The sequence below is a fragment of the Corvus moneduloides genome, chromosome 3 (genome assembly GCF_009650955.1).
Source record: "Corvus moneduloides isolate bCorMon1 chromosome 3, bCorMon1.pri, whole genome shotgun sequence".
Taxonomy (NCBI): Eukaryota; Metazoa; Chordata; class Aves; order Passeriformes; family Corvidae; genus Corvus; species Corvus moneduloides.
The window spans coordinates 88,667,756-88,676,992 of record NC_045478.1 but is presented as its reverse complement, the minus strand read 5'-3'; the positions used below and the strand labels follow the sequence as shown (position 1 = coordinate 88,676,992).

The following is a 9,237-nucleotide window of genomic DNA, read 5'->3' as shown; positions in this document are numbered from 1 at the left end:
AACGCTTGAGGTGGAAGCTCAGGGCAGAGCGCTTCCTTAGAAGAGAGAAACCAAAGCACTTGCACTCTTGTTATGAATTCACAGCTGGCTGGTGCCAATCAAGGAGAGAGGCTAGTACACAAACCACAGAATTACAAACATAAATATTTATTCTTGCATCTGAAGTGCCCCAGCCAAACCCAGCACACCCCTGAGATTTTGCTTTAGGGCTTTTACACAAGGGTATGATATGAACCACCTAATTACCCACTGGTGCTTATTTCTAATTATCCAATCATAAATGTGGTACGGCAAAGCTACTCTATCTTTGTACATCTTGCAGCAGCATCCATCGGCATCCTTGTGACATATTAATCCAGATGTTCCTGCAGTCAACTTCTGCAAAGTTACCAAGCACCAGTAACTGCAGTTTCTCTTAGATACGGATCCTTCGGTGAATTTTGGCAAAAAGTTTCCTTATCTTAGTCGACTGTGTGCTCTTAGTAGGGGCAAGTGATACCTCTCGGGTCTTAAGACAACACTCCAATATGCACTATATAGATTATATACATACACAGCATACATATAACCCTGCACAATACACTAGTAATGCTCTTGCCCCTAATGACTGCATGGTCTCAGCACTTCATAGCACGCTCTTCACGCCGACCAGCCCCGAGGCGGACGGCAGCGCCCGGGCGGCCAGACGAGGCTGCGGGAGCACCCGAGGCTGCAGGAGCGCACCCCGCACCGCTCCCGCAGCGCTCCCGCCGCGCCGGGGCCTCCCGGGCTGCGCCGCACCTGCCGCCGTCCCGCCATGCACCGCGCCGCCCGCCGCCGCCCCGCCCCGCCGGCCCCGCCCCGCGCCGCTCGCCCCGCCCCGGGCCCCGCGCGGCCCCGCCCCCTTCCGCCTCGGCTCCCCGCCGGGTCACGCCCCCTCTGCCCGTCCGCGCTCCGCGATTGGCGGCGCCGCCGGCCTTCCCGGGCCGCCCTCCTCCAATCGGCGGCCGCCGCGGCCCGTCAGTCAGCGCCGGGGCGCCGCGGCGGTTGGCGGCGGCGGCGGCGCGGGCGGGCCGCGCTGTCAGTCAGGGAGCGGAGTCCGAAGTGGGGAGCGGGGAGGGAGGGGGCGAACATCTGTCTGCCGCAGCCGGGCCCGGCTGTGCCGCCGCCGCCGCGCGAGCGCCCCGCGCCCCCGCCCGCCCCCGGTCCCCGCCCGCCCCCGCGCCCCGCCGGTGCCATGGGGAGCCGCTGAGCGCGGGGCCCGCTTCGCTCCGCCGGCTGCCCCGCTCGCTCCTCAGCCGCCGGCAGGGGGGAGCCCGGGGGGGGCGGCGGCCAGCGGGTGCGGGGGGCGGGCGGGGGGCGAGGCACGATCCCGGAGCGGCAAGTGAGCGAAGAGAAGCCGGCGGGCGGCGGCGGCGGCGGCGGGAGCGCGGGGACTTCGGGCCGCCGCGCAGTGTGAGTCCCGCTGCCCCCATCCCCACACACCCGCCGCGCCGGGGCCGGGGCCGCTGCGGCCCCGCTGCGGCCCCGCGGGCGGGCGGAGTTGGCGGCGGGTCCGGCTGGGGGTGGGCGGAGGGGCGGGGGCAGCGCTCCCCGGGCGGCGGGACCGGCCGCCCCGGCGACGCTCCCGGTTACTTTTCTTTTGTTGCCGCCGTGACCCGGGGGCGGCTTTTCCTGCGCGCCGGGCAGCTGCTTCCTTCCCCGCGGGGCGGCTGCCGGCGCGCCCGGCCACGGCCCGGCCCCGGGCGGGGGCGGCGCTGCCCGCGGGACCAGGGCCTCGGCCGGGAGTGTCGGGCCGGGGGGGGGGACACACACAGCCCCGGCCAAAAGTTGCCGCTGCCCGGCGGGGATGGCGGGGCCGGGCCCGCCGGGAACTTGCTGCGCGCCGTCGCTGCCGCCTCCCCGCCCGTCCCGTCCCGTCCCGGGGGGCGGCGGGCTGTCCCCGCCCGGCAGCGGGCAGGTGACCCGCCCCGCTGGGTACACGCATGAGTGTCACCGGGGGGGCCGGCGCGGCTCGGGGCTCCCGCTCGGGCGGGGGGGCCGCTCGGAGCCTGCGGGGCCCGGGACCCGCGTCCCGGGGCCGCCGCGGTCAAATAGCTGGGCAGCCCCAGCCCCCGCGGGAAGAGCGGTGTAGGAGCCGAGCCGAGCCGAGCGCTCGCTGTAGTGCCCCGGCCAGGGGAGCTGCTCCGCGGCTCGAAAGGAGCCGGAGTTGGTGCTCGGTGTCACTTGCGCTGTCTTAAACGCTGGAACTGAAAGGACCGGCGGCGGAGCGGGGAGCTGTGAGGTGGTAAATAGGTCCGGTTAATTTCTGCTTTTAAATGAACCCCTGGGCTCAGTAAAACCGAGCCGGTGTGGCTTTCTGGGGTAACCCCGTGGCTGGGGTACGCTGTCAGCACATAAAGCGGTCCTCCAAGTTAAGGCAGAAGTGTTGCTATGCTGCACATACAGTAGAGCCCCATATGTTTAGGATTTTCTTTTTTTTTTTTTTTCCTCCCTGTTAGAAAGTTTGAAAAAAAGAGACTTTGAAGTATTTTGTTTATACTAACAGAAGAGAAAAGTTCTCCTAAGAAAAAGCTGGTGGCAGGAGTGTAGAGGAGTAGCATATGGCATTAAAAGGAGCACAGCTGGAGGTAGCATTTCCATCTGAACATGATGTCAGAGCAGCTGACAGCCTGCCATCCCTCAGCCTTTTATTCTAACACACAGACAGGGAGTTAGTGTGTGCAGATCTGTGTGTGGAGAAGGTATCTCATTCCTCTCTAACATCATCTCCACTTTGCATCTGTCTCTCCTAGTCTGCTTTTTTTCCACCGATCTAACAGACCTGGAGCCAGCAAGACTCAGAGGAAAGGACTTAATCAGGTTTATGTGTACTAAAGGTAGGAGTAGCAATAGATTAGATACAGCATATTTCTGTTTTGGTGTGTTGTTTATTGAATTTTAGAAAAAAAAATCACATTACTTTTCTAACCAAGTTTAGAGGTAATATATGAAATTGAGTATTAAATAGATAAGTGGACTTAGTCAAAAGGCTTGGGCTACAGTTGGAGAGTATCAGTTCTTGGGCACATTGTTAGCATTAACTTTAATGCATATTGTGGGAATGTCTTGATTTGGAAGAAGGAGAGAGCAAGTTCATTCTTAATTTCTGAGACCAAAACTGCAATGGATTTAGTGGCAAGCCTAAAGAGAGTTTTGCTTTATGTTCTTGTCTTGCATCTTTTAAATGACTTCACAGGGGTTTTAGTGAAATATACGAGAGTGTTCGTTTTTACAAAAGGACCTTCCTGGCTAAAATGTGTTTGTAGGGAAGTCTTTCATTAAACTTCATGATTAAATATCCAGCAGCTCAGAAATGTAGTAGCATACAGCTGTAGTGCTTCTGAAAGATAGAAATCAGTTATGTGTTTAAAAACTTTTGTACCCCGGAGAATGGCTTGACTGGTTTCCTCTTTTCTTCCTTGCATGTAGCATTTGAAATCTTTTATTTAGCGTAACAATAATTATTTGAAGGAGTTTTTGTATTTGTGACTAATTTAGAACTTGTAGATTTGAGCTGCCTGAATTGGCCAGACAGCTGTAATCGCACTCCTCTATTCTTAATCTCTTTATCTGGGCAGCAGCTGCCATATGGCCACAGTCAGCTGGATCAGATGTTTATAAGCTTCCTTCTTCGTCCCTCTCTGTCCTTTCAGCCTCCTAATTTGATCACAGCTACCTTGTGAGCTGCCCTCCAATCTTTATTTTTAGCCCTCTTAAGGATTAGGATTGATGTTGGCTGTGGGGCACTTAAAGTGATTGTATTGTAAATCTTCATGCTTTACTCTAGCAATGGTATTTTACAGAATATAGTAGGGGTTGTGTTGTAAGTTTTAGTACATCTTGGTTTGCAAGGGATGAGGGTTTTTCAATAATATCTGCCAGCCTGGAGAGTCACGATCTGCTTAGATGGTTTGGGAGACCATTGCTATCAATCACAGAAGAATAGATTAACATAGGTTTTTTAAACGATTTTACTTTCCATTGAGTTTTGACTTCTTTACTTCTTTTTTAAGTTTATTTTGCCTTTATCATCAAGGAAGGCAAATAAAAAACCACTTGGGTAAGAACATACTTGGGATACTCTTTTTAAACCTGGATACATGCTCAAGTTGAATGGTTGAATGACTTTTTTTTTTTTTTTTTTTTTTTAAAGCTTAGTACTGTTAACTCTGCCTGGTGTGGGAGGGGAGGGAAATTTCTGTCCTTCTGCACTGGGGAAGTGGTGCTCATTGGCATTTTGGTTGTTAGCTTTCTTTTGTATATTCTGCATGTTGGCAAAAAACGATCATGTTCTATTGTACAGTATGGAAAAGGTTTAAAACCTTAAAAAAAACCTGTACTTACTACAAGAAGAAAACCACATGAACTAAATTTGTAAAAATGTCCATTTTTGCTGTTGATATAAATTGACACATGTAAATAGTTTTTGTGGTTTATGAATGTTAGACCGTCAGATTTGGGTATATTAACATCTCTTCATGTGAGAACCTCTCCTCTTACTACAATTTAACTTTCAAAAGAAGGTAGATGATCTGGTATTTTTTTCTGCCACTTCTGTGATCTCTCAAACTTAGTGTTTAAAAAAAAATTTTTTTTTTTTTTTGATCTGCCCTCCAAGGGACTTAATCTGGAGGAAGTTCTCTTAAAAAAAAAAAAACCAAACTGTTGAACAGATTTTATGAACAGCAGTGATACTTCAAAAAAAAAATTGCAGATGTACCTACGCGCTCACTAAACCAGCTTATTTACCACAGAAAGGAAATCAGAACTGTAGTGGTCAGTCGGGGAAAGAGTTGCCATTGTACATTCGTGGTAAATAATCTTTGCGTGGTGTCAGTACCAGAATTCCTGCAGTATAAATACAAGGTTTTTAGAGTGGAATTACTTGGATTCATAAGTTCTGTGATTCTGACCTACATTTAATTTTCAAAAATCTTGTTGCTTATAGGTTATGAAGACAGTATGGAGTTTCCTGACCACAGTAGACATTTGCTACAGTGTCTGAGTGAGCAGAGACATCAGGGTTTTCTTTGTGATTGCACTGTTCTGGTAGGAGATGCCCAGTTCCGAGCGCACAGAGCTGTACTGGCTTCATGCAGCATGTATTTCCACCTCTTTTACAAGGACCAGCTGGACAAAAGGGACATTGTTCATCTGAACAGCGACATTGTTACAGCCCCAGCTTTCGCTCTCCTGCTTGAATTCATGTACGAAGGAAAGCTCCAGTTCAAAGACTTGCCCATTGAAGACGTGCTAGCAGCTGCCAGTTATCTCCACATGTATGACATTGTCAAAGTCTGCAAAAAGAAGCTGAAAGAGAAAGCAACCACGGAGGCAGACAGTACAAAAAAGGAGGAAGACGCCTCAAGTTGTTCAGACAAAGTGGAGAGCCTCTCCGACGGCAGCAGCCACATGCCAGGAGACTTGCCCAGCGATGAAGACGACGGAGAAGATGAAAAATTGAACATCCTGCCTAGCAAAAGGGACTTGGCGGCTGAGCCTGGGAACATGTGGATGAGATTGCCCTCAGACTCAGCAGGCATTCCCCAGACTGGCGGAGAGGCAGAGACGCACACAGCAGCAGCTGGAAAAACAGTAGCCAGCCCCTGCAGCTCAACAGAGTCTTTGTCCCAGAGGTCTGTCACCTCCGTGAGGGATTCAGCAGATGTTGACTGCGTGCTGGACCTGTCTGTCAAGTCCAGCCTTTCAGGAGTTGAAAATTTGAACAGTTCTTATTTCTCTTCGCAGGACATGCTTAGAAACAGCCTGGTTCAGGTGAAGGTGGAGAAAGAGGCTTCCTGTGATGAGAGTGATGTTGGCACTAATGACTATGATATGGAACATAGCACTGTGAAGGAAAGTGTGAGCACTAATAACAGGGTACAGTACGAGCCGGCCCACCTGGCTCCGATGAGGGAAGATTCGGTCTTGAGGGAGCTAGATAGAGAGGACAAGGCAAGCGATGATGAAATGATAACTCCAGAGAATGAGAGAGTCCAGGTGGAGGGAAACATGGACAGCAGCTTGCTCCCTTACGTGTCAAACATACTTAGCCCCGCCGGCCAAATTTTCATGTGTCCTCTCTGCAACAAGGTCTTTCCTAGTCCCCACATCCTGCAAATTCATTTAAGCACGCACTTTCGAGAGCAGGACGGGATCCGCAGCAAGCCTGCTACTGATGTCAATGTCCCGACCTGCTCCTTGTGTGGTAAGACTTTTTCTTGCATGTACACCTTGAAACGTCATGAGAGGACTCATTCAGGTGAAAAGCCCTACACTTGCACCCAGTGTGGGAAGAGCTTCCAGTACTCCCACAACCTGAGCCGCCACGCAGTGGTTCACACGCGGGAGAAGCCTCATGCTTGTAAGTGGTGTGAACGCAGGTTCACACAGTCCGGAGACCTTTACAGACACATTCGGAAGTTTCACTGTGAGTTGGTGAACTCATTGTCTGTCAAAAGCGAAGCACTGAGCTTACCTACTGTCAGAGACTGGACCTTAGAAGATAGCTCACAAGAACTTTGGAAATAAAATTTTTATATATATAAATAATATATATATAAATCTATATAGTTGTGGTACAGTCTAAAAGCAATCTTGTTTCCTTGAACTGAAAGTTTGGCTATTAGCTTGTTTTTGCACTTTAAGGCAGCATGAATATTTCACTAATTTAGCACTCCAGTAAAAATGAACTGTAGAGGTAATCCGACAAAGTAACTAATTGCGGAGCGTATTTTTCCCCCTTTTTGGAATAGAAGCCAGCGGATACTTTACTTCTAAGGAATCTCCAATTCAAAAAATTTGGATGTGGCTTTATTCTCCCCAAAACACTGCGTTCTTTTAAACTCTTGATCTTTTTCCCTCTTAAAATCTGAATGTAGAAATCCTCTCCCAATTTTGTCAGTTCCTTTACATTTCTATAATTGCATGAGTCCTTTCTAGCTGTTGGAAACCTGAATGCTTTTAGACCCAAATGGAAAATTTCTGAAATGCTGGATTATCTATTTTTAAACAAGCGGTTGACTTAAAACTTATTATGGCAACTTCTGGATTTCTGACAGTTCCCACTGGAAAAAAAACCACAAAAAAACCAACACAAAAACATAAAACAAAAACCCTGAGAGTACACTGGGATCACTGGGACTCTGTCTTACGTGAAGGTTTGCTTGGGATGAAAAAGGATATTGCAGCTTCAGCAGTGATGAACTGTGTGTTTAAAAAATGTGAATTACTGTTATTGTATACTGTAATTGATTACATGGGCCGGGGGGAGGTATCAAAGAACTTGGCAGGTTGTGTTGATGCTCTTAGTTGAGTCTTGAAAAGTAAATATTAACGCTACAGAAATGCATGATTTTCAGTATATTTTTGTCTTTGTTTGCATTGTATAACTTTAACGAGTGAGTTGAAAATTATTTAATTTCCTTAGGAAAAAAACCTGACACCGTTGAAAATGCCAGTGTTATGAAGACAAGAAATGCACTGTTTTTATTTTATCTAATTTAAATTTACTTTCCCACTGTCTTTAAGTTGAGAAGAACTTAAGCTACGAGTCGCCGATTTAGCTACGTTAACAAGGAAAAAAAATTGAATGTTTACAACCAGGCTTCGAGATTTGCATGTGCGGTGTGCATTTACTAACCCCAGACCCCTTCTAATTGCACAGACCCCACGCCAGCTCCAACTGAGGTGCGTCCATTTCCCCAGATGAGCATTTGTAGGATTCCTGCTGCACCACTCCACCACAATAGGTCGTTCTTTTTTTTTCCCCCCGTTGAAAAGAGGCTGTGGACTGAAAAAAAAAGCAAAAAAAAGCCCCGGGCTGAAAGGCCTGGGCAGGCCTGAGTGACAGGGGGGGGCCGGGGAAGGACTATGCGTATCCAAGCAGCAGAGACTGCAGCCTGACGTGTGGTTTTAATGACCAACACGCAGGTCAAAAGCATTTTGCACAGTGTTTGTTTTCCTGTCTTGCACTTACAAATAAGGTCTATGGGAGTAGCATGGAAAACGTTTGCTGTTTTTTCCTTTTTTTTTTTTCCTTTTTTTTTTCCTCTGCTTTTGTTTAAAATTTGATCGCCTTAACTACTGTAAACATAGCCTATTTTTGTGCTTAAGATACTGAATGGAAAACTCCATTGTGTATTGCTGGACTGTTTTGGAAATATTTGGTCAAATGTGTGTTAATTTGGCTGTAATGGCATTTAAAACAAAAAAAAAGCTGTGAAAATGGCCTTGGAGCGTTATCTTTAGTTACTTGAATAGTTTCTAGGTTTAAAACTACATTCTTTTCTTAATTTAGAAAAGACAATCAGTGTCTGAGGAAAATGGACTTTCTCTTGGATTTTTTTGTGGTCCTCGTGAGTGATTGCTTTTTTCCTTTCCTTAGTTTCACATTCTTCTTTTGTTCTAAAACTTAGACTGACATCTAGCTTTGACAATCATAGTATGTTTTATTTTCCTGAGGAGGGAATAACTTATAATGCTGTTTAGTTTTGTACTATTGGTGTGTTGGTGAATTTTTAAACTGTGTGCTAACTGCAATAAATTATATGAACTGAGAAATCAATTCCCTTGTCTTTTTTCCCTCTTTTAAATTATAGTTATGGAGTATTTTTTATAATGTGTAACTTTATTACTTTTGTACAGACTTCTATTGCTAACTGTGTATGGAATATGTTTTCAGTATGCTTTTGGGCACTTTGTTGCTACCATACATATTTACATCTCACTTAACATTTAAAAAAATTAAATGCTTGTGTTTTGAAAGCATTTCTCTGTGTGTAGCTCTCGCTCATTCTGTAGAGGTATTTTTTAATTATTTTTTACTTCCCCAAAGGCTTTTGCAGAATCAATCTATTGAATTCCAGAAATTTTGCTACCATGCAAATATCTGTGCAGGTACACAGTTCCCTTTGTAGGCTTAATTTCACTCCAAGGAGCTCTCCTGGGCTCACTCTCTTATGTGTCAGTCTCTCTGAGAACAGTAGAGCAGAAGGCAACAACTTAATCTGAAGCATTGGCCGGGTAGTGACTGGCTGTCAGTGTTACAGTAGGCAGTCAAAATGTCCAAACTACTGGTAACACATCAAAGCTGTCTGGACTACAGAGGAAAATTGAAATAATCCTAAATCTTTTGGGTATTTCTCTTATGGACTAAATGTTTCTCTAAAAAAAAAATAGTCTTAGCAAAACCTTTGAAAAAGACCTGGTTTAGAT

The 9,237-nt window shown here is 47.3% G+C and overlaps 1 protein-coding gene across 4 annotated transcripts; it reads left to right on the top strand.

Moving 5' to 3' along the window:
• The first annotated feature begins 1,134 nt into the window (after positions 1-1,134).
• ZBTB18 (zinc finger and BTB domain containing 18) lies at positions 1,135-8,790 on the top strand. 4 transcript variants are annotated; one of them, XM_032102648.1, is made up of 3 exons: positions 1,314-1,434; positions 2,775-2,858; positions 4,970-8,790. In XM_032102648.1, exons 2-3 carry the CDS (start codon positions 2,846-2,848, stop codon positions 6,550-6,552), a joined length of 1,596 nt encoding a protein of 531 aa, XP_031958539.1. In that variant the 5' UTR covers positions 1,314-1,434; positions 2,775-2,845; the 3' UTR covers positions 6,553-8,790. The 4 variants fall into 4 exon arrangements, with proteins under 4 accessions (XP_031958540.1, XP_031958539.1, XP_031958538.1 ...); XM_032102649.1 differs by lacking the exon at positions 2,775-2,858 and having other exon boundaries at positions 1,135-1,434; XM_032102647.1 differs by lacking the exon at positions 1,314-1,434 and having other exon boundaries at positions 2,285-2,858.
• The last annotated feature ends 447 nt before the right edge of the window (positions 8,791-9,237 follow it).